This window comes from Temnothorax curvispinosus, unplaced genomic scaffold, assembly GCF_003070985.1.
Source record: "Temnothorax curvispinosus isolate PA1 unplaced genomic scaffold, ASM307098v1 QBEX01008784.1, whole genome shotgun sequence".
In the NCBI taxonomy this organism is placed as follows: Eukaryota; Metazoa; Arthropoda; class Insecta; order Hymenoptera; family Formicidae; genus Temnothorax; species Temnothorax curvispinosus.
Window position 1 is genome coordinate 1 of NW_020218564.1, and position 21,479 is coordinate 21,479.

At 40.8% G+C, this 21,479-nt stretch overlaps 6 protein-coding genes across 9 annotated transcripts; 3 read left to right on the forward strand and 3 right to left on the reverse strand.

The window, feature by feature from the left end:
• The first annotated feature begins 145 nt into the window (after positions 1–145).
• On the forward strand, positions 146–2,557 carry LOC112458282 (signal recognition particle subunit SRP68). Its single transcript, XM_025021852.1, has 3 exons — positions 146–328; positions 588–925; positions 1,071–2,557. Exons 1-3 carry the CDS (start codon positions 238–240, stop codon positions 2,358–2,360), a joined length of 1,719 nt encoding a protein of 572 aa, XP_024877620.1. The 5' UTR covers positions 146–237; the 3' UTR covers positions 2,361–2,557.
• A 6-nt stretch (positions 2,558–2,563) lies between these two features.
• On the reverse strand, positions 2,564–4,405 carry LOC112458285 (cytosolic Fe-S cluster assembly factor NUBP2 homolog). The gene is made up of 5 exons (XM_025021856.1): positions 4,012–4,405; positions 3,664–3,752; positions 3,369–3,590; positions 3,106–3,259; positions 2,564–3,027 (listed from the first exon to the last, which is right to left on the reverse strand). Exons 1-5 carry the CDS (start codon positions 4,120–4,122, stop codon positions 2,821–2,823), a joined length of 783 nt encoding a protein of 260 aa, XP_024877624.1. The 5' UTR covers positions 4,123–4,405; the 3' UTR covers positions 2,564–2,820.
• Positions 4,406–4,938: 533 nt separating this feature from the next.
• LOC112458283 (DNA ligase 1-like) lies at positions 4,939–10,208 on the forward strand. The gene is made up of 5 exons (XM_025021853.1): positions 4,939–5,295; positions 6,023–6,296; positions 6,379–6,656; positions 6,724–6,958; positions 7,038–10,208. Exons 1-5 carry the CDS (start codon positions 5,101–5,103, stop codon positions 7,097–7,099), a joined length of 1,044 nt encoding a protein of 347 aa, XP_024877621.1. The 5' UTR covers positions 4,939–5,100; the 3' UTR covers positions 7,100–10,208.
• A 105-nt stretch (positions 10,209–10,313) lies between these two features.
• Positions 10,314–18,298, reverse strand: LOC112458284. Of its 2 annotated transcripts, none has more exons than XM_025021854.1 (4): positions 18,211–18,298; positions 11,642–11,797; positions 11,251–11,472; positions 10,314–11,155 (listed from the first exon to the last, which is right to left on the reverse strand). In XM_025021854.1, the coding sequence occupies exons 2-4, from the start codon at positions 11,786–11,788 to the stop codon at positions 10,670–10,672; spliced, it is 855 nt and encodes a 284-aa protein (XP_024877622.1). In that variant the 5' UTR covers positions 11,789–11,797; positions 18,211–18,298; the 3' UTR covers positions 10,314–10,669. The 2 variants fall into 2 exon arrangements, with proteins under 2 accessions (XP_024877622.1, XP_024877623.1); XM_025021855.1 differs by lacking the exon at positions 18,211–18,298 and adding an exon at positions 11,899–11,991.
• LOC112458281 (myb-like protein X) lies at positions 11,785–18,217 on the reverse strand. Of its 3 annotated transcripts, none has more exons than XM_025021850.1 (12): positions 18,017–18,217; positions 17,566–17,638; positions 17,073–17,352; positions 15,402–15,606; positions 14,904–15,130; positions 14,486–14,778; positions 13,567–14,400; positions 13,366–13,440; positions 13,007–13,105; positions 12,802–12,903; positions 12,282–12,567; positions 11,785–12,036 (listed from the first exon to the last, which is right to left on the reverse strand). In XM_025021850.1, the coding sequence occupies exons 1-12, from the start codon at positions 18,072–18,074 to the stop codon at positions 11,962–11,964; spliced, it is 2,607 nt and encodes an 868-aa protein (XP_024877618.1). In that variant the 5' UTR covers positions 18,075–18,217; the 3' UTR covers positions 11,785–11,961. The 3 variants fall into 3 exon arrangements, with proteins under 3 accessions (XP_024877618.1, XP_024877616.1, XP_024877619.1); XM_025021848.1 differs by having other exon boundaries at positions 17,566–17,665; XM_025021851.1 differs by lacking the exon at positions 13,366–13,440 and having other exon boundaries at positions 17,566–17,665.
• Positions 18,299–20,124: 1,826 nt separating the features above from the next.
• Positions 20,125–21,470, forward strand: LOC112458243 (nuclear envelope phosphatase-regulatory subunit 1). The gene is made up of 4 exons (XM_025021757.1): positions 20,125–20,368; positions 20,614–20,685; positions 20,929–21,063; positions 21,141–21,470. Exons 1-4 carry the CDS (start codon positions 20,341–20,343, stop codon positions 21,296–21,298), a joined length of 393 nt encoding a protein of 130 aa, XP_024877525.1. The 5' UTR covers positions 20,125–20,340; the 3' UTR covers positions 21,299–21,470.
• The last annotated feature ends 9 nt before the right edge of the window (positions 21,471–21,479 follow it).

The window sequence follows — 21,479 nt, forward strand, 5'->3', positions numbered from 1 at the left end:
TATCCCCTCCAGCTGGCTAGTTCGGACACGAACCATTAGCACGGACGCAAACCATGTGCGGTTACCGAGCGATACGACGTAGTTGAGTTGCACTTTCTCAGGCGGCGCGTCGGAAAATGCAACAAAGGCCGGGATGGCCCGATGGCCTCTCTCAGGTTTCTCTCTGACGTGACTGACGTGAGAAATACGTATATTTTAGCATTTTTTCATGAGGATCAAGTACGTGATTGAGGAAGGATGGTAGTCGAAGAAAAGGTGGACCTTTCGAAGGAGAATCAGACGCAGAATGGAGTTACGGCGAAGGAGCCGAGGACGTATTCCTTGGAGAGTATCCTTTCGTGAAAGCCTCGGGTCTCTGACCAGAGTTCACTGTCAATGCCATATGTTCTTCCGTAACCTCTCGCTATCGCTTTATTGAAAATTTATTAAACGTTTTGCTGGCTTTATTAAATTAACGATGCAGCCAATTAACATAGCGTAAAATTTGTTAATTTGACGTGTAGCGTAAAGATTGATTCTGTCACTGTCGTGTTTGATTTATTGCAATTTCAATCTGTTGCCCTTATCAATTCCTGACAAACGTGTAGTCCTGAAAATAATCAAGGAAGCGCAACAGCAGCATGGGTTGAGACACGGCGATTACCAGCGGTATCGCGGTTACTGCTCGAGAAGACTCAGGAGATTGCGGAAGGTGTTGAAAGTGCCGCAGGGTGACAGGCGTCATTTCAAGAGGAGAGACGTCACCGCGACTATGGTCAGCGAGGACAAGTTCCTGCAAGTGCCCTTGATGATGGCCGAGCGCGCGTGGAGCCACGCGATGCAACTGCGTCAGGAATCTAACACGGAGCCCAGGAAGAAGTTTCATCTGATATCGAGGCTCAAGAAAGCAGCTGCATACTCGTTACAGTTGCAAGATTTAATAGAGGTATGCTTTTATAAAAGAACCGCTTTTGAAAATTTGTCTATAACTTTATACATACCTCTTAATTTTTCTACTTTGTTTTATTAATTAGCTCCATAAAATTGTCAAGACTGTACATTATTTTATTGTTTTGTTATGTTCTGTTTAGAATATAAATTGCGACGCACGTACGAAACTCGAGGCTCAGGCATACGTAGCCTGGATGAACGGTTCCCTGCAGTTTGAGTTGCAACTGTGGAAACAGGCCATGGAAAACTTGAAGAAGGCACAGGTGGTATATGGTAATCTGGCATCTGCGCTGCCAGAACTGGAGCAGATCGTGTACAAGGCACGCGTCGAGGAGTTGGCACCCAGTCTGAGATACTGCGCTTATAACATTGGAGATACCAGCGCTATGGACGATCTCATGCAGATGCGTGGGCAATTGAGCGGTGAACTGATGGCCAGCCTGGACTCTCTGATAGCTCAGACGCGGGAGAAGCAAGCTAATATCGAAGAGGTGACATGGCGTGGGAAATCCTGCGGTACGGTACCACCACGAGCGGCTGGTTTGATCATCGCAGACTCCAGATTGAATCAAGCTCTGGAGAGAGCCGCCACCAATCAAGCCAAGATTGATCTGCTGGAGGCGCATCTGATTGACTGCAAGGATGCTCTATTGGCGGTGCGTGACCACTTCAAGAATGAGTTGAAGAAAGAGAATGACAAGTGGTCGCCACAGCAACATCTGATCAATTATCTGCAATATATTCGGCTATCTCGTACATTGGAACGCAATCTGACGTTGGTCAAAGCGGCAGAGGAATCGGATAAAGCCAAGCCACAGGATATAGTGCGTTTGTATGAGGCAGCGTTGCACAATCTTGTGGAGATATCTCAGTTGCAAGACGACCCAGAATTTTTGGAGGAGCAGGAGGCGAAAACAAAATGTTACAGAGCCTTCAGATGTTTCTACATGGCCCAGAGTCTCGCCAATCTGCATCGTTGGCGCGAAGCTATGGCCTTATATCAGAGATCGCTGCAGCATGTTAAAGATGCACTTAAATATAACGCGATTCTTCCAGCTGCGCTGAAGGAAGCCTTGTGCAATTTGGAGACCTCTGTGGAGGCTGCGCAGTATGCTGCTCATGCCCACAGCGTTCTGGAGGACGGTCAGGAGGAAGAGAGTGGAACCAGTAAGCTTGCCAAAAGCAAGAAACCGCTGTACGAACGTTTGCACGAGTACAGAGAGGATCCGGCACTTCTCACGAAGCAACCGAACGTCTATAAACTGCCACCACCGATGCGTAGCATTCCTTGCAAACCTTTGTTCTTCGATCTGGCTTTTAACATGGTCGAGTTTCCTGATCTGTCGCATAAAATGGGCGATCAGGCTAAGAGGGGACAGGCTGGTCTTACCGGCTTTGTCAAGGGTCTCTGGGGTTGGGGAAACAAATGAAATTATATACAGCAGATACAGCAGAAGTTTGATATGCGAAAGAATTTTAGACACATTGTACAGACAGTATTGTTATGATGCTGTATATTGTTTCTACTGTTTCTATAGCAACCATTGGTCCAACAAGCATTTTATTTTAATGCAAATTGAATTTACACTAATATTATTGAAGGGAAAAAATAAAATGGAACACTTAATGGATGTCTGTTATAGATCAGGATCTATTTCCTGTCCTTTCGTAATCCTCCTTTCCTCTCTTACAATATATGCAAGTGTATTGTACGATAAAATAATATTTTTTATTTTCTTTTTGCAACTTCATATACTGTAGTATAAAAACAATTATCTCACGGAGATACTTGTATATACAATTTTCTGTAAATAAATTGGTCTGAGATAAAGACGACGGTAGAGCATCACGTGCAAGTAACGCTAAAAATCACGCGCACTGCAACTGTCTTCAAGCCTCCTTACTTTTGGTGAGTTCTTCGACTAATTTTCTAAACACCTGTGCGACTTGACTGTCAGGTAATGTTACCAGAACACTTTGTCCCTTGTCCGCTAACTGGCCGACTTGTGGGTCTATAGGTACCTTAGCTAAAAATGGAACCTTTACCATCTCTGAAAGGGCTATCCCGCCGCCTGAGGAGAATATATTGGTACATTCCTGTAAAAAGTAAGATTTATCAAAGCTATATCGAATAGTAATATAAAATTACAATTGCGAATGTGAAAGAGTACTTACCGTACATGAAGGACAGACAAAACCGCTCATATTTTCAATGATGCCAATTATATGAATGCCAGTTTTTCTACAAAATGTCACCTCTCGTAGAACATCATCCACCGCAACTGCTTGCGGAGTAGTTACTATGATCGCACCATCACATTTTACATTTCTGTAATTTCAGTTGGAATGTCTTAATGCAGTCACACAAATGTGTTAACTCTATTTTATCTCACCCATAATTAAATATAGATATATATGTATATTATTTACTAATTAACCTTAAGTTCTCCATGACTGTAATGTGTTCGTCAGAAGTGCCAGGTGGTGTATCGATGATCAGATAATCGATGTCCCGCCAAACCACATCTGTTAGAAACTGTTTGATCATACCAGTCTTTTTGGGCCCACGCCAAACCACACTGTCGTTCTGACTTTTCAGGAGGAAACCAATCGACATGACGGACAGTTTCTGCTCTGAATCAGCAAATACTGGTATCCATCTGTCGATTATACGTGACATGTTGGCAGTGGATAAATTGTTAATAAGGAATTATCGCTCAATATAGGACATACCCCTCGGAGGACTGGTGAACATCTTCTCCTTCCAAGTTTAGTAGGTAAGGCACACTAGGACCACAAAGATCGACATCCAAGATCCCGACCTGTCGTAATTTACACTTTGTTACATTTAATTTTATTTAACTAATTAATCAATTTCCATCAAGGTTAAACCGCATCGCAAAAATATCTGGCTCAAAAATGAAAATTGGTCAAGTGGTTTATTAAGTATAACGTTCGCTCTTTGTTGCATTAGCAATATCAGAAGATAGTTGTAAAATTATTTAACTGTATTTCGAGAAGATAATTATTGAACGAAGCGTCGTAAATCTTTTAGAACTTTTGGAGCTTGTGGACACTCACTCGAAAGCCTGATTCCTTCAAAGCAAGTGCCAGCTGAGTGCTGATTGTCGATTTGCCGACACCACCTTTTCCTGAAAGTACTAACAGCACGTGCTTCACTCCTTCCAACATCGTGGCAAAGTTAATAATTGAACGACGGAGAGCCGAATTCGAAACAGGCGATATAGCGATCGCGGACTGACGTTACGACGGTTGTTCAGCAACACAAAAGCATAAATGAGGTCACGTCAAGCTTTCACATGACCGACGATAATCAATCATGTTCGACCATGCGTAGTGTCAAATGACGAACAATCCCGGCGTTATTGTATTTCACATATCGGACTGTAAACATAACCCCAACGTGACGTTTCAAGCGACAGCACTTGCAGCGCTACTTTACCGAATAAAATATATTCTAAAGAATTCTTGGAAAAACTAAGTTTAATATCGAATGACAATTCTTAATATAGAAACTATATAAAATTTAAGTATTAGATTTTTGTAAAATTCGGTGCCAAGTTCATTGCTTAGCACTTATTCAGCGATAAAAATTGTTTATCTATCTTTTCATTGCAAATGTCATTGAATTATTTAATTAGGTGAAAATTTAACGCTCGAATTTTGACATTTGACTTTCAGTGTTTAAGTTTGTCATTATCCATTCATTTTATTGTCGAATAGATATGTGCAACTTGGTATTTGAAAAATCCCGCGCATTTTTTCCTCGCGCGGCAACCGCGTGAAGTTTGTCGCCGCACGCAGCGCCCTGAAGGCGGCCGCGATACGCGTCACAGCCGCGTCAGCGCTCGGTGGTCGCCGGGGTCGCCCGCCTGGCGAGCAGTAGTTGTCCGCGCGTCCGTCAGAGCGCGCGTAGCTCGTGCCGCGTTGCTGAGCGCGATCTGTTTGCGCGCCGTCGCCGCGTCGTCAGCGTCGTGTTCAGTCGTGTCAGCCCGCAGCCGTCTGTGGTTCATCGCTACGTGTTGTCGTCATCGTCATCGTCGTCGTCGTCGTTGCACCGTCATCGTCCGTGTATCGTTCCCGCGGGTACGCGCACAGGGTGCCCCGGTCGACACGCTCATCGCCCCGCGAGCAACGTCGCGCGCCGCCATGGATCACATCGGCCTGCTGCTGCAGCACTCGCAATACGTATACGCGATCCCCGTGGGTATCGTGCTGGTATGCGCCATTCTCGTGTTCGCCTTCGGCTTCAAGAAGGCGGAGCAGCCGCCGTTCGCGCAGCTTTCCGCGAGCTCCGACGTGGACCGGAAGCTCGGCAAGAAGCGCGGCAAGGTCCGCGAGAAGGTTAGTGACATAAACGGCATCGGATCGGCTACGCGCGACCCGGCCGCGCGTCCCTCCCTCCCGCTCCCTCTTATCTCTCCTAAACTCCTAACGTTCCCGCGCCCTTTTTCCCCGCGGACACGGCGCGACCGCCCGCCATATGGTGGCTCGCTTGTGGGCGCGAGTCGATACACACGCACACACGTTCGCTAATCAGCTGGTCCCTCCGGACCGAGAGGGTGGCTGTTTTCCTTCTCCCCGCGCGTCGTGACGTAACGCCGCGACCGAGTCTGTTTTCTTTGCCAGGTGGCTCACCTCATCCCCGTCACATTCCTGAGATATTAATCTTGTCGCGTGTCCAGCGCTAAATCTGTTCTTTTTATCGGCGCTTTCTACAATCGCTTTTTGTCCTCTTTCTCTTACCAAAGTCCAATCGCTTACTTCTTCAAGTATTATCTCATGTTGATACCAAATCTGCATATCAAGTAATTAATTTATAATTAGACATTTTTTCTTAAGTATATAATTAACATGTGTGTTGAAAAAAAATTTCAGATTTTCCATTTAATTCAGAATTTTCATTTAATTTAATTTTAATTTTACATTTAAATTTAATTTTATTGACAAGTGACAAAAAATACTATTTATACATTCCATTCAATATTGTTTGGAAAAAAGATAAATTATATTTTAATATCAGACACGGTATATGGAAATTTGTCGAGCGTTCTTATATATTTTGTTATAGAAAGCTGCTAATGGACAAGTTGCATCTGAGAAAACAAGCCCAGCTAAAAAGACATTGGCAACGAAAGCCGAAGCTCCTAAGAAGGCTACCAAAGAAGATGATGTTGACGGGAAGTTGAAAGAGCGTAAACAAGAAGACAACAAGATTGTCGCTACTAAGAAAGAAAAGGAGCAGCTGTCGACTAAGGCTGGGAAAGAGAATAAAGTGGAGCAGGCAAAGAACAAAAAGAATTTGAAGAATTTATTCCAGGAAAAACCAGTGGACTTTGACGATGGTTAGTTGATTTACATATATTAGCATAAGATAAGACAATTTTTTTCATACAATTGTTTCAAGCTATTATCTATTGATAACAGGAGATTGGGAGCAAGCTTATTCTCGCAAGGATAAGAAGAACAAGAAAAAGGAGGAAGAATCTCCTTCGAAGAAAAATAAGAAGACTTCTAAGAAGGCTGATTTAATAAACGAAGCCAAGCAGAAAGAACAAGACAAACCCGAGGTCAAGGATAAAATAGCTAAGGAAACCGAAAATAAGGAGCTCAAAGAGAAGGAGAAGAAAGAAGTGATTCTTACATCTATCTCTGATGAGGAGATAGGTAAAGCCAAGGAGCCGCAGAAGGAAGAGGAAAGCAAGGTATATCTTTATTTCACATAGCATTAAAATCTAGCTAACAATTTATAAATGAAATATTCGATCGTAGATTGAGAAGGTCGAGAAGGAAGAGAAGAAATCTGGAAAATCGAAAAAGAATAAGAAAACTGTTGAAGACGAGAGTACACCCGTTTCGGTACCATCTACACCAAAGACAGATAATAAGCCTGTTGCGGAAGAGGAGCAGAAAAAGCCGCTCGATGTGGAAAAAATAGACAACGATGTAGAGGAAAATGAAGCGGTAGAAAGTAAAGAGAAAACCGCCGTGTTCGACGAGTTAGGAGGTTTGTTGTATTAACAAGGAAATTACGAGATACTTTTATTTACGAATTATTCAATATATCATTTGTAATTGTGTTCTAGATGTCTGGACAGAAGCAAAGCCTCAGAAGAAGAGTAAAAAGAAGGCTCGTAAAGATAACTGAGGACAATTATGTGTAACGCTAATGATATTCCTTCTTTCGAAAAGGAAGAGTGAGAATTTCTGCTCGGTCCAAAGGGCGTTTGTCGCTTTCGACAAATCAGGTGTGTTTTAAATGATTTGTTAATTGCCACCTGACCAAATCGTTCCTTCCCCTTTATACATAATACCAATCAAGCTTAGGTTGTTGTTCAATTATGATTTTTTAGTTGTCATGATTTTGAGATCGCGTGAGAACGTCACGTGTAGAACGAAAATTTTTTTTCGTATGTTTTTCATTTCTTATAGTCCACTATTTTGCATTTAATAAGAGTGGCATAAGTCATAATTTTCACATTTATCAGGCAATTCTTGTACACATACATTAGGTTTCTTAGGTACCTTTACACATGTCTATAATAGGATATTGTTTTATTTGTATAATTAGAATATGTATAGTGGATTTGTATCATAAAGTTTTGTAATAGAGTTATTGAATGGTACTTATGCCATTTACACACACACACACACACACATTTTGTGTTTTTATGGATTAATAATCTTACGAAGAATATTTTGTATACTATTCCATACTATTCCTACATTAAGAATAACAATTCTCTGCGTGTATTGTATATCGTTAGTTAAACGCCGGTTTTCATTGACATCTCACATTACATTGTATGTGTATGAACGGTTGAAAGGCAAAAACATCAAGAGACACGGCAGTGTCTCGCGCCAAGTACACGCGGAGCGAGACCGACCGTGATAGAAAGTACGTCTCACGGTAATATTCATAATGCAGGACAATCTTTGGAAGCGGCAAACTTATATTGTTGATGTGTAGAATGGGTCTTAATAAAATTATATTTTTCTACACGATTAGTCGCGCTCAGTGACTGATTATTTTCTGCTTCAAATGCTCGAAAATCTATTTTCTAATAATTAATGCATTCCCATTTAGATACATCAATAATATAAGTTTTATGGAAGGATAACGTTACGTAAATTCATGGCAATTAGTCATATAAATGTGATAACAATGATGATTAACTTAAATAGATCTTGATAATAGAAATCAAGTTCTTTTCTGTGAAAACGTTATACAATTATTTTTCGAGTCTTTGTGTGCAATAAAGTTGAATATGCACGTGTATCGCAGAGAGTTGAAGCGACAGGTAAAGATATTACGAGCAGTATCGATTTGTATTTAAAAAAAAGCGAAAATATCAAATTATTTGATACTTTAACAATAATTATAAATTGCAATCAGTTTTCTACTTATAATAAAATAAGTAATTTATGACAAAATAAGTTACAATTTATGACGAGAAGCATAAAATTAACAGTTGTGGAAAATTTGTGTATTCGTGAAGCTTCAAGAGTGACTCAATACTGTTCGTAATGATCCAACCAATTAGTTTAATGGGCTAGTTAGCTGAGTACTTACATTCACGCGGAGAGAAAACCGAACAAGTGGAGTCTGGAGGGACGGCCACGGCTTTCGAATTGCGAGGAAGAAATTAGCATATTTTTCTAAGTATTGTTCCAAATCGCCACATCGTCTACATCGCACGGCATTCGCGACGAGTCGCAGTCGAGTTTGGCGAAACGCGCCGAACGTATACCGCGTATTCCGCGAATACTACGTTTGTGCACATTCGACATGTATTCGCGACAGATGTGTGGAACGTCTGTTATCGCGAGGTTCTGCGATAGAGATTCGAGCGATACTCTTTCCCACGTGGTAGGATACGACGAAGATTTTCGCATGAAAATCGACTAAATAGAAACGAGAGAGCGCGAGATGGGGGAGGTGAACTGACTATAAAATCGAGGAAGTATTATATTGCCACTGTACATATGTTTATATTAACGAGCAATGTTCTTCTTATTAAATGTATATGTGCAATGTTGCGTTGTACGGTTCACCGATACGGTCTCTGTGGCGGCAGGGATCCTTGATTTTAGGGATATTTTTCCAAAGAATCGATCAGCGTCCGACAATACTGTGTATGATCTATTTATTCTGAAAATGGCACGAGTTAAATTTCACGACACACAATAGATTTGAACAGGCGGGAAAAAGCTTGGTGCACAATTGTATAATTTTGTAAAAAAGATTCTCGGATTTAACTCGTCTCATTTTCCAAATGGACAGCACAATACGCTCTCATTATAGATCCTATAATGTGCCGTGCATTTTTCATCATACCGATCTCTCGGTATGGTCCACGTAGCATTCTGCAAATGTACCTCTCCAGTTCGTGCATCGAAATAACGATAGCGCAATTACGATGGCCTACTTTGGACGCGTGACTCGATATAGCTACAGTTTTGCGACTGTACGGCACACACGAGGACTCTGATCGCATTCGAAATATCGACTGTAACATAAAGATAAGATAAGCAGAGAAAAAGAGAGAGAAAGAGTAAATAAAAGCGCGACACGACAGTGTCGAATATATATTATATACATATGACATAGAGTTACGCATATAATTTATTTTATTCACCGAAGAGTTGCTGCGACCACAACAGCATGTGACAAATTAATAATAAATCCACGATATATAATAAATATTATATATACAATATAAAAAAAAAACATACGTTGTGTAAAATACGTGTGTTTCGATTAACTTAAATCTTATCGTTAGCTTATGTATGTGAGCGTTAGCACTAAGGTAAAACCAAGGAAATGTGACACAAACGAAATATTTGCGTACGGAACTAATGGGAGGAGATATAATATCGACGAGAAATATTCTGTTTCTGAATCGCACGTGATTATGCGCTTCTCTCTCTTCTGGAAATTAGAATATATATTATTGAGATATATTCTATATATATATATATTTGTGTGAGATCTAAAAGATATATATATATTTATTAACTTCAGCTACAGCCACGTGGACTTGATTTACAAAGATATATATAAATATATATTTTCGCATTCTTGCTCGGCGAACAGAACATTTCTCGCGAAAATATGATTTTTGGTTGTGATATTTATGGAAAAATGTACGAATAGCAGGATGAGTTTCAAGGCAAATTAGAGAAAGACGGAAGGAGAAGGAGAAAGAGAGAAAGAGAAGAGAGACAAACTGAATAAAAGTTATATTTTTTCAGCATTTAATAGGAAGCATTTACTGCGCCTGTCCGATTTGTAAACATATATTTTGGAATTCGAAGAAATTAGGCCACGGATAGACAGGTAATAATATAAGAATTTTCAATTCATTTTTTTTTTATTAGTCGAGCGAACGAATATTTTTCATTTGTTTCTTGAAGATAATTTACATTATTAAAGATAGGTATTTTACTTGTACAATCCTTATCTCTACTTAATTTTATTCGTATCTTATCCAACCAAGTACACTTGGATAAATGGATTAGCAAATATTTATATGCCGCATACATTTAGTTGTATTAGATTAATATTTTTCTTTATATTCATAGAAATTTGTTATACGATAAGGATTACATATTATACAAATACACATGTATGTGTGTATATATAATGTGTATTTAGAGGATAAGCAATTTCTACAGAGGTTTCCCAATTATTTTTATTTTAATATCGTAATTATTGTTACTTGCGTAAAAGGCCTTTCTTCGTGTATTTGCTACATTTCCTCTTAAATTGTTTCACAGGTTTCTCGCTTTGCCCCCCGCTAGTCTTCGCTTTAACAGGTTTGCTTTCAAGATCCGTTATCGATCTCCTCGCCTTGCTGTTGACCAACAATCTGGCGGACTTCCTGGACGTTCTGCTCTTGCTCTTAACTCTTTTCTTCCCCTTTTTCCTCTTCTTTTTCTTACGGTCCATATTAGCGATTATGGCTTCGGCGTCCGCGGATATTTTTATCTTCGACTGCTGGGTGGTGATCGTCACCCTCGTGAAGGAATCGTAGAGGACGTCCCCACAAAATTCGCCGAAGCAATACTCCTCTCCGCATTCTCTGCAAGTTTTCGCGCTGCTTTCGATTATCCCCGCGCGATTCTTACTCCGTCTAATAGGACTCGTTGGCGAACGGCGTTCTTTCATCACGGTCTTCGCCTCTAATTTGCCCATCTCCACCTTGAAAAACAAAGAGATTAAAAAGATGAGCATTTTGTTCTCGCATCGAGACATTAAGAACATTGAAAAATTTATTGCCTAAGATAAATCCTCACCAATCTCGAGAACATTTCTTCGTCTTGGCGAAGCTTCGGTCTTATCGGAGTCAGCATCCGCCAATCGATGGCGACCTGTTGCAACTCCTGTAGATCCAATTCCCTCATATCTGGTGGAACCGGATCTCCGTAGGCCCATTCCCTGCCGATGTTTTTGAGTTCTTTCTTGGTCGCTTTCCAAGAAAACTCTTTGTCGCGAACCTTCGTGTCCTCTCTTTTTACCTTTGTACAATTTTTTCTAATTAGATCTTAGTATCCCCATGATTGAAAGCTCAATGATAATCGAAATAAGAATATATAATTGATTTTAATATAATTGCAGTGAATAGGATGTAATAGTTTGTCATATGATACAAATTTGTAGTGCATTATTATTGGAATGGCTGCGAACCTTTTCCGGTTTGATCTTAAACTCCGGACAGTTCTCCTTGAGTCGCCGGAATTCCTCGTAAGAATTGCACGTTGCTTTACTTAAATCGGGTATCAAATTCGCGTCTTTCTTGTCGTCCTTCAGTAGATCGTCCAATTGGAAGGCCATTATCTAAATCTGCAACGCGAGAAAGAAGTTTGAGCTCGTCTCGTTGTTTTGCTCGAAGAAACAAACAATATTCCCCGACAAGATCCCTTTCGCATTCTATTCGGCCTCACTTTCTACGCAAACGAAAAGAAAAACAAAAGGGTGTTCTGATTGCAAGGAAATTCTGCAGGCGCTTAAAAAATTTCGGATGCAGCGGGTGAGACCAGACATCGCTCGGAATCCCACTCGATCTGCTTCATCAGAAGTCCCTGAAAAAGAAACGAATGCATCTTGAGGACTGAACTTTTACGAAACTCTTCCATCAATAATTCACAATTCAATCTTGAAAGTTAATTCAAACTTTTATTTTGATCCGAAATATTGATGTAGAAATTAAATGTAACTTTTGTAATAACTATCACTTTGTGTGATCTTTATAAAGTAATTATTTTTTCACAACTGTGTGACGACTATAAATATCGTGATTATCGTTTTATCTACTTGTTATACGTACGCTTCTCAATGACGTTAGTTTGGACAAAATTTCTTGTCCGCACCAGACATTAGAGCTATCGTCATCCGGTCGTTTTGCATGATTCGCATCGTTTTTCGACCGTAATTTTTCGGCACGTTCCTCAATGTTAATTTTCCCATCTTTATCGATCCGCAGAGGCACAACGGAATTCAGACTGTCCATCGATAGGTCGGCGTCGTAGTTCTCGGGTTTTGCCTTACGCCTGACGGTGTTTCGGCTCTTTGATTTTCCGTTACTTGATTTCCGCCGGTCGGGGGACGGAGATCTGATAAAGATGAATTAATTTAGTTTTGGAATGATTAAGTAGAGCACGCAACCGTGCGTTACAATAATTTATTAAAAGAACTCCGTTCCCCAAAGTTCTTGTTGCGAGGATATCTTCATTTATTTATCACTCTTATTTCTTTAAACAATATAATGTCCTTTAGCTTCTGAATACATGTGCAACTATGTGTATCGATTTTCATCTTTTAAACAGTTTTGGAAATGTTTTCTTTACCTGGACCCTTCGTCGCTGGATTCGATTTGTCGCCTTCTTAATCGCAATCGTCTCTGATAGTGCGGATCTTTTTCGCTTTGCGTTCGATATCGTGTCCCTGGGCTAAGAGTATCATTAATCATTATCACATTCGCAATATCTGTGCCGAACAAATGATTTAGGAACAGCTAATGTTTAAATGTTACTGCATCATATCTTTGATTACCGATTGGCGTTCCATCGCGGTCTGCTATCGATCGTGGTTCTGGGCTGCGATTTGGATCGCGGAAGTGCTTTCATAGGGATTTCTTCACCGGGACTCGATCTTCAAAGAATTATAAACACACTGAAGTATCGCAATTTTTATTGATGAATTTTTTAAAGCATTTTCTGCCAGGCGAAAACGACAGCAGGTTTAAGCTTTACCAAAAAGTTTTCAGCAGATGCGTTCAAACTTCAAGCAGCAAACTTGAACAAAATTTCAAGAAAAATAATATCACAAATAATGTGTGAAATGAAGAAAAAACAAAGTGTAGCTAAATATGCTTTCCATTCTCTCAAGAGAAACAAGAACATTCAACTTACTGGGTACTTTCCTCGCGCGGATCGACAGACATTTCATGACAAAGCGTCTTTACGATCATCAAGCTTATTATCGAACTATACATTATGAAATAAAAAACGATAATTACCGGCATATACTACCGCATGCAGGGGAGGACACAGTCGTCGTTTCGGCTCTAAGAAGCCCGAAAATGCGACATCGAGATCGCGGTGGCGACTCACTTGTCAACGTTTCTTCGGTTGGCGTTCGTCGTGTCCTTCCGGTCCTTCGTGGTACCTTGGTCTCCGATCGATTGATCCTGCAGCTTCTCCCGCAGCTCCTGGACATCGGATTCTACATCTGTCTGCGTGCCGAAGTCCCGGCCGGCCGGCGTTCTGTACTTGCTCGGCGTCAACAGTCTGTTCTCTACGACGACCGACGAGGTGTCCCTCGAGGACCTCCTCGGATTTCTAGGACTTCCAGTATTCCTCATGATCGCGTTGAGCCCCAGCGAGAGATAATCCGCGGCGTTCTCCGAGAATCTGCGCGGGCTTGGCGTCATCACCAAATTCACCAGCTGCAGATTCGCCCTGCTCAGGATCTCTGGATCCTCCAGTCGGCCGCTCAGCACGATCGCCACGTCCTTGCTCACGGGAACCTGGAGAGACCTCGGGTTCAAGTCCAGCGTGGTATCTTCCGACTTGTCCGCGTAATTTATCCGTGAACAAACTTCCCTCGGATCTTTGTCGGTCTCGCTTTCTCGATTGTCGGCTTCCTTGGCGTCCTTCGGGCCGGACTTTTCCTCGGGATAATTGGTCAAGTTCGCGCTTTGCTTCTGTGCCTGCGAGCAATTCTGTTCTTCGCGTTTGTCGTTCACATTCGCGATCGCGTTCGATTCGTTGGAAGACCGCGTCACTACGTCGGTGTCCTCGTCGGTGGTCTCCTCTCGCTTCCGCCGATTCTTCCGTTCTTCCTTCGCCAGCCGCTCCGCAGCTTCCAGGACCTCGCGCATCGCCTGCGCCTTCCTCAGCTTTGCCTCCTCCTTCTCGCGTATCATCCGTTGCTCTTCCTCGAATCTACAGCGGAGTGAATCCATTGAGGATGATTTGTAACTTTAACAGAGACTTTAAGTTTTTTTTTTATATTTTATATTTATTTTACCTTTCTCTGTCTCTTTCTCTTTCTCGCCGAATTCGTTCCTCTTCCAACCTCTCCTCCCTCATCCGCCGCTCTTTCTCCTCTTTTCTCTGCCTGTCCTTCTCCTCGAGCTGCTGCTTGATGGCAGTCTGAAGTTCCAGCGCTTTCTGCCGTCTCGTTTCCCGTTCCTGAAGAATCTGCGCGTCCACTGGAATATTCTGACCCCGAAGGTAAGATACTTTATTGATGTCAGAGCCGGTCGAGCCAGTCGTTGAACTGTCCGGGCTACTCGCGCTGTCGTGATTGATTACCAGAACCTTGACCAAGAAATGAGCATTTTGATTAAATTACAAAAATTGTGGGATAGATGAAATAAATGCTCCCGAATAGTTTTTAAGCTAACGGCTTTAAAGATGCTCAACAAGTTCTTAGTAATCATTACTTGGCTCGACTGTCCTAATCTTGATAGCCAAGAGGGCGGCGGTGGGTCGCCTCTCGCTGCGTCTTGACCCCAAACACTGCCCCACCTTGGCCTGTTGAGTTCACCCATTCTGCCCGGCGAGAGCCTCCTCGATGGTGGCAGTGAACTTTCAGGGGTGGTGCAGTAAGGATTTTGCCACGTTTTCTCCGTCATTTCCATCCTGCTTGCTGCTTTGTCAGGTAAAGCTCCTTAAACCGAAAAGAAAAATGTAAATTTTATTACTGTTGACAAAGAGAATGATTAAAAAATATACGGGGTATTTTAGACTATTACTGTCATCTGTAGAAACTTTTATACATCCTTTTTATTTAATATTCTTGTTTATATTTATCTGAATATTCATCAAAAACAAGGTTTTCTATTGTAAAACATGTCCTTCAATTTTGTCAGTTAATAATGGATCACACTTTTGATATTTATATACGTAATTTAGGGACTAAAGTACAGAGGAGGACTCACTTTGCCCTGCCTGTGGCACATCCACGGAATCGCTGGCGTAACCGGAAGTCTCGCCTTCGCGCTCCTCGCCCGGCGAGCCGTAATGTCGTGCCTCTTTTTGGCTCTCGCGATGCTCGTTGGATCGATGGCGACGGTGTTCCAGTTTTTGCGATTTCTGTGACTGGTATCGCGATCCCTCCACGCCGAAGTCACGCTGCTGTTGTTCCTATACGAGGCGAGACGATAATGATAAGGCGACTTCGGGAAGCGAAAGGCAGGCGCGCGGGCTTGCGTGATAGGGTGCGAGGGTTCCGGCTTTCGTGAAGAAAGGAACTGTGTTCCGTCGCGTTCTATGCACCTATTGTGACTGAATATTACTATCGTACCTGCCGGAGACGGGACGCATACATAAATCATGCACGAGCTGGTTTTCTTATTTTTACCCGCTTACATATATAATGAGAGCGCCCGACACGGGCGGTTGCATGACAATATTTTCCTTCAAAACTGAATAAATACGCGTATTATATAACTGATTTATTATCCATTACTTATATCACATGCGCATTCTATATAGAAGCGTAATGATTGATTTGAGAAATGCCTGCATTTAAAACTTTGCATAACCGAATAGTCCAACATTTATTAAAAAAAAAAAAAGATAAAGAAGTCAAGATATCAAAAATTTAGTTTTCCTCATTGTTAAAATAAATTTTTGCAATTAAAAAAAAAAAGAACAAACAAGCTGGACTACTACGTTAAGTTTTCCAGTCGCAGGGTAATTTAGTTATTTTAAACGCAGAATATTTTTTAGAGCAACGACTGCGATAAAATCGGGTTTGTGTTATCAGCGGTTCCAGCAATCGCGGGGTAAACGGGGGCGAGCATAATGTCCGCTCGCCACTCTTAAGTTTGAAAGCGAGGTGTATAGCCTTGAGGTCGTTGAACTTCAATCGCGCGATAAGAATCGATTTGCCGGACTGCCTTACTTTTGCTTTTCCCTCGAAAGGGCAATGTACTATCGAGGGTCATTCGCCGTTTTTATGAAATTATGATTAGACGTAATCGTTAATTTGATAGATCGTTGAATTTTAAATGAGAGCTCAATCTAGAATCCCAGATAGACACACAATGAATACTGTGCCCTTATCCGGATCATAATTTCTATCTATCTATTTCTACTGAAGCCGCATCGCTTCGAAAAAAGTGTTTGAAAGGAAAAGAATTACACAAGTATAACATCTTGATATAAAAATTATATATAATGAAAATTAATGTATAACAAAAAGAATTTTCGATTTATCCTCTATATTTCTCAATATCCTTGATTTATAAATAAAAATCTGTGCTACTTAATTATTCGATTATTTTTTTTTATCTACGTGACATCCGTGGAACATTGCCGCACGCAAGTAGGTTTGCGGTAAGCGATCAATTATTCAAGTTTCCATCAGAGCTTTCATTTGTAGAAAAACCAATTCGTGATCTAACATAGCAAAGTTATTAACGAACTAATCAAAATTTTTATTGAGGATTCATATCAAAATAAATTTACTCGAATGAATTAAGACAAGACATATATATTAAACTCTTTCGTCTTCACGAAATCCCTTCAAATTTATTTTTCGAGCTCGGCTTATATGATAATTTATTATTATTAAATATAATTCAATAAAATGAGAAGATACGTACCAGCTGACAGAAATACTGCTGTTGCTCCTTGTTGAAAATCGGAGGTAGACTGGGGCTCCTGCGTCTGACTGGCGAAGTCTCCACCTGGTCCCGAAGATTAATTAAACTGCCGCCGCTATAGTCAAGACACTTGAGGTTGCTATTGCCATTCCCGGAACTTTCCGTTGCCAGACTTTTCAGACTGATGGTGCTCCCGTAATGTCCGGTAGTACGGAAGGGTTGCGCCGAAGGTCTATCCTTTATTTCCCCCAAAGACAATCGGGCTTCGTTGGAGTAAGTACTGTATCAGAGATTTCTTATTTTATTATCAGGAAACAAAGAATTTCAAATTTATGTTAACAAAATGAATTATTTTTAAAAACTTTTGATTAATACGTAAATAATCTATATATATGCTATAGTACTGAAATAGAACAGTTAAGATTTAATTAATCGCGTAAAGTTCTGTTTAATGATGGTAATATAATATTTTGTAGTGATTTAGTGCACCTACCGGATATGGGTGCGGTTGTAATTGCTATTAGACTTCAGGGTTCCCCAATTAACGCCAAGACGAGCCATTTCTTCTGTATAGATAAAAAAATACTTCTCGTCTAGATACCATTTTATTTTAAGTAGTGTCTAATCATTGCAAGTAATTGCGCAATAAATTAAAATAATATAACAAGTTTTTCAATTACAATAAAAGCACTTACTATATAAAAGAAATAACTCTATATACCTGTACGTACCTTGATATCTTTACTTGTTTTATACTAAATAATAAATTAAGGTAAAATATTATATTGTTGTAATAAATAAAAATGTAATAGATAGCACAAAATATTTATGTACTTTTTATGCCGCAACTATAAAATTCTAGGAAATTTATAGAATTCTATCGATTTAGGAAACTTTGCAAAGACTAAATTTCTTAAGTACGTGCTGGTCGTTAGTTCACCTACCCCTTTCCCTCGCCCACTGGAGTCTCTTCTGTTCCACCAGTGACGTCCTCCCGGTCATCCTCGCACCCGATTCCCGCGGGAAGACGTAACGAATAAGCGCGGCAGCGACGATGGACAATCGAAAAAGGCGAAAGAGAATCCTAACTAAATCCCCTCAACTAAACCCGCAATCATTGATAATCTCGACTGCCTACCTATTCGGGGATCAGCAACGGTGGGACGTTCCATCAGCAATACTCGGAACCATTTGGGACTCCTCGTGTCGTTCGACTAAACTGTCTTTATAAATTCGCTCGCGCATACTTCCGCAACCGATATTCTTTATCGCGAGACTTCAGCACAAAATCACATTGTGTTCCGAAGCGCATCTTTGTGCCTGAAGAAGTCAATATCAAACCTACCCGTAAAAAGGCGAGAGTATCATGCGAAGTCTCAAGTTTTTAAATAGGCTTTTTCTCCAGAGAACATATTTTATCGCGTCGAAATGTGACAATTTGAAAAATTTCAATCAAGACCTGATCATTGTCAGATACGTGATTATCACTTGTTAATTAAATTTACCGGCATCCGGGACTCCGTTGTTGGAAATTTTATTATACTGAATATCTAAAATCAATTACACGTTGACCGATATTTTAGTAAATAATTTCTTAATTCCATCCCCCTGATGATTTTTTAACTTTACAGAATTTATGGACATCGTCTTCAAGATTAGGATGATGCCAAACTTTAATCACCGGAAATTCCGATAGCCTTCAACTCTTTCTCGGCACTTCGAACGCGTCAACTAATTTTTTTAGTCACTACCGACGCGAATAAAATCAGGGATTTAGTAAACCGAAAAATTCTTGCGCACCCCTCGGTCGGTCGGAAATCCCGATGATGAATCGCGACCTAGTTTCGATGTCAACCGATTTCCGCCCACGCGAAGCGTTCCATCGTCCAGGGTGGCTTTGCCTGCAAGAGTTGCGCGAGAACGGAATTCTCCGTTAATAACGAAGAAGGAAAGAGACAATTCAGAACTCGACTTTCTATGGTGAAATCTCGTCTTCCGGAAGACAGCCGTTCTCCAGACTCGCGGGATTCCGCGGCTTCTCGCCGCGTCAATATTTGTGCTACTGCCGGGGTGCCGGGGACCGCTCCGTGATAGCCCCCACGAGCCCCTACGGGTGCTGAAGAAGTTCGAGCGACGGGGGTGCGGATTCGATCGCGGGTTTCCATAGGAACTGGTCGCGCGCGAGTCGCACTCCCTTGCACCGTGTCCTCCAGGGTCGATAATATTGACCGTGTCGCGATAAGGGATAATGACCTCCACTTTCGCGGTCAGAGATCACATTCTCGCGCCGCGCCGGCGAGCCTCCCCCTTCTTGTCGAAGCGCGACGGATCTCTTCCGCGAAAGACAATAAATGGATCAAAAAGAAAGATAGCGGAAAGATGAATTAAAAAGACTATTACGAGAAGCTATTTCTCATAAATAAATAAAGAGATCAAAAAGGGGACCACTTTGGATTTAAGGAAGTTAAGGAAAAGGGGACCACTTTGGATTTAAGGAAACCACGTTCATGCGAGACTTTGATTAATAGTAAGAAAAGGATGTGTGCATATGTAAAGTAGGTTTTAGCGTTATTGTAAGATACACGAGAAGCTTTTATCAAACGTCAGCGAAGTAAAAGCACGTTCTGCGAAAATCATAATCGGCTTTGAGCCATCAGACGTTGCTTTTATTTACGCCATACTGTTATTATGTAAATTATATAGATATATTGTATATTTTAAGTATAAATATGTGAATCTCTGGGTGCGCCTTGTACGCCGTAAGACGCGGCGCGTTCATTATTTATTTACCAACAGATTGTAAGCTTTTTATATCGAAAGTTGCATGTCATTTTCTTGATGCCTGTAATAAAAAATAAATTTTTTAAATATATATGTCGAACTTTTGTTAAATTTGAAAAACAAACGTCTTCACCTATTATATTTGTAAAATTTAAATGAATTTGTAAGAACAAAAATTAAAGAACTTCCATCCATATTATAATGACATATATACGTATCTATGATTTTATTACCAAATAATAAAAGAACATATTTCGTCGGTATATTATCTATCGGAAAATTTCGCGACAGATCACTCCAGTCATTTCACAATTTCACTTATGACGGCGCACGGCGCTGTCGCGAATTTTATCTTCCCACGCGATGCGGTCGCGGTTGTTGTTTATCCGTCACCTGCTGTCAACCAACTGTCCAAATCATCGTAGATAGATTTCTTCCAATTTCCTCTAATCTGGGGCAGATGCGCGTCCTGATTCTGTAGAAAGTTATGTCGCTGGACCAGACAGTATGCGAAGGTAAAAGAAAGCACATTAGAAAGGTGACAGATGTCATGCTATATTTAAAACCGGTGTAGAAGTAAACAATCTGTTGTCAAGTGTGCATCAGTTATCTTCGATAACTTGACTGTTGTCTCGAGTCGAAGATCAAGTGAGACTGTTCGTCGACTTTAGCGTTAATGACACTCGATTGGTTCTGAAATGAACGACGTCGATTTCGAGGTTATCCTCCAACCTGAAACTTCTGCTTCTCGCACTTTCAGATTTGAAAGCTTTCGAAAGGCGACTCACTGAAGTTATCGCCAGCCTACAGCCGGCTACCACGCGATGGAGAAGTACGTCCTTTAAAAATTTTTTTTATATACGTGTTTGCAGTGTTTTCATAATACATCTATAAAATACTATGATATAAACAAGTATTCTTTGAACTTGCTAGTTGTCTCACAATTTTTCTAAGATATCTTATCATTCTGATTATGTACGCTCAACTATTTTGCTTGTTAGAAGCTCATCCTGCTATCTTATGGTTCTTCAACTTGTCGATTACCCTAACAATAAGTGTCTGGATGTTCTTGCAGTGCTGCTGGGTTTAATGTCCATTTGCACCGCCATCGGTGCCTGGCATTGGTTGACAGATCCTAATACGTCAGCAGTATCCTTCACGCAGAGTTTATATAATCATCCATTCTTCACGATGGCTAGTATAATATTAGGTAGATATGAAGAAGCATCCCCTGTGTATTTTACATAAGTTGAAATTACAATTGCATTGATGGAAATCGTTTTGCAGTGATATTGTTTATGATGGGAGTGCATAGACGAGTAATAGCACCTAGCATTATAACCCAACGAGCCAGGAGCGTGCTTGGTGATTTCAACATGAGTTGTGATGATACTGGAAAGTTAATTCTGAAGCCCACAAGACCTCCTCATCCCCACGAGACTTAGAGTGTTTGCGACGATAATAATTATGTGTTCATTATTTTGTGCGCTACAAGATTGTTCCGAAATTACGGCGAGCAGAGAATTTAAAACTGTATATTTTTAGCCTTATGAGTTCTAGTGAATTATGCATATATGTGATCTCTTGTATAGCGCACATAAAATTTACACACGTGGATATGCCCGA

Coding starts and splice junctions, on each gene's coding strand:
- LOC112458281 (XM_025021848.1), bottom strand. CDS start 18,074: ATGACCGGGAGGACGTCACTGGTGGAACAGAAGAGACTCCAGTGGGCG. Junction 17,353..17,565: donor TACAACCGCACCCATATCCG/GTAGGTGCACTA, acceptor TCTCTGATACAG/TACTTACTCCAACGAAGCCC. Junction 14,779..14,903: donor GATTAGGACAGTCGAGCCAA/GTAATGATTACT, acceptor TTCTTGGTCAAG/GTTCTGGTAATCAATCACGA.
- LOC112458243 (XM_025021757.1), top strand. CDS start 20,341: ATGTCGCTGGACCAGACAGTATGCGAAG. Junction 20,369..20,613: donor GGACCAGACAGTATGCGAAG/GTAAAAGAAAGC, acceptor TCGCACTTTCAG/ATTTGAAAGCTTTCGAAAGG. Junction 20,686..20,928: donor GGCTACCACGCGATGGAGAA/GTACGTCCTTTA, acceptor ATGTTCTTGCAG/TGCTGCTGGGTTTAATGTCC.
- LOC112458283 (XM_025021853.1), top strand. CDS start 5,101: ATGGATCACATCGGCCTGCTGCTGCAGCACTCGCAATACGTATACGCG. Junction 5,296..6,022: donor GCGGCAAGGTCCGCGAGAAG/GTTAGTGACATA, acceptor ATTTTGTTATAG/AAAGCTGCTAATGGACAAGT. Junction 6,297..6,378: donor ACCAGTGGACTTTGACGATG/GTTAGTTGATTT, acceptor TATTGATAACAG/GAGATTGGGAGCAAGCTTAT.
- LOC112458285 (XM_025021856.1), bottom strand. CDS start 4,122: ATGTTGGAAGGAGTGAAGCACGTGCTGTTAGTACTTTCAGGAAAAGGT. Junction 3,260..3,368: donor ACAGTCATGGAGAACTTAAG/GTTAATTAGTAA, acceptor CTGAAATTACAG/AAATGTAAAATGTGATGGTG. Junction 3,028..3,105: donor TTGTCTGTCCTTCATGTACG/GTAAGTACTCTT, acceptor TACTTTTTACAG/GAATGTACCAATATATTCTC.
- LOC112458284 (XM_025021854.1), bottom strand. CDS start 11,788: ATGGCCTTCCAATTGGACGATCTACTGAAGGACGACAAGAAAGACGCG. Junction 11,473..11,641: donor TTAAGATCAAACCGGAAAAG/GTTCGCAGCCAT, acceptor AATTGTACAAAG/GTAAAAAGAGAGGACACGAA. Junction 11,156..11,250: donor AAGAAATGTTCTCGAGATTG/GTGAGGATTTAT, acceptor TTGTTTTTCAAG/GTGGAGATGGGCAAATTAGA.
- LOC112458282 (XM_025021852.1), top strand. CDS start 238: ATGGTAGTCGAAGAAAAGGTGGACCTTTCGAAGGAGAATCAGACGCAG. Junction 329..587: donor GAGGACGTATTCCTTGGAGA/GTATCCTTTCGT, acceptor ACAAACGTGTAG/TCCTGAAAATAATCAAGGAA. Junction 926..1,070: donor AGTTGCAAGATTTAATAGAG/GTATGCTTTTAT, acceptor TGTTCTGTTTAG/AATATAAATTGCGACGCACG.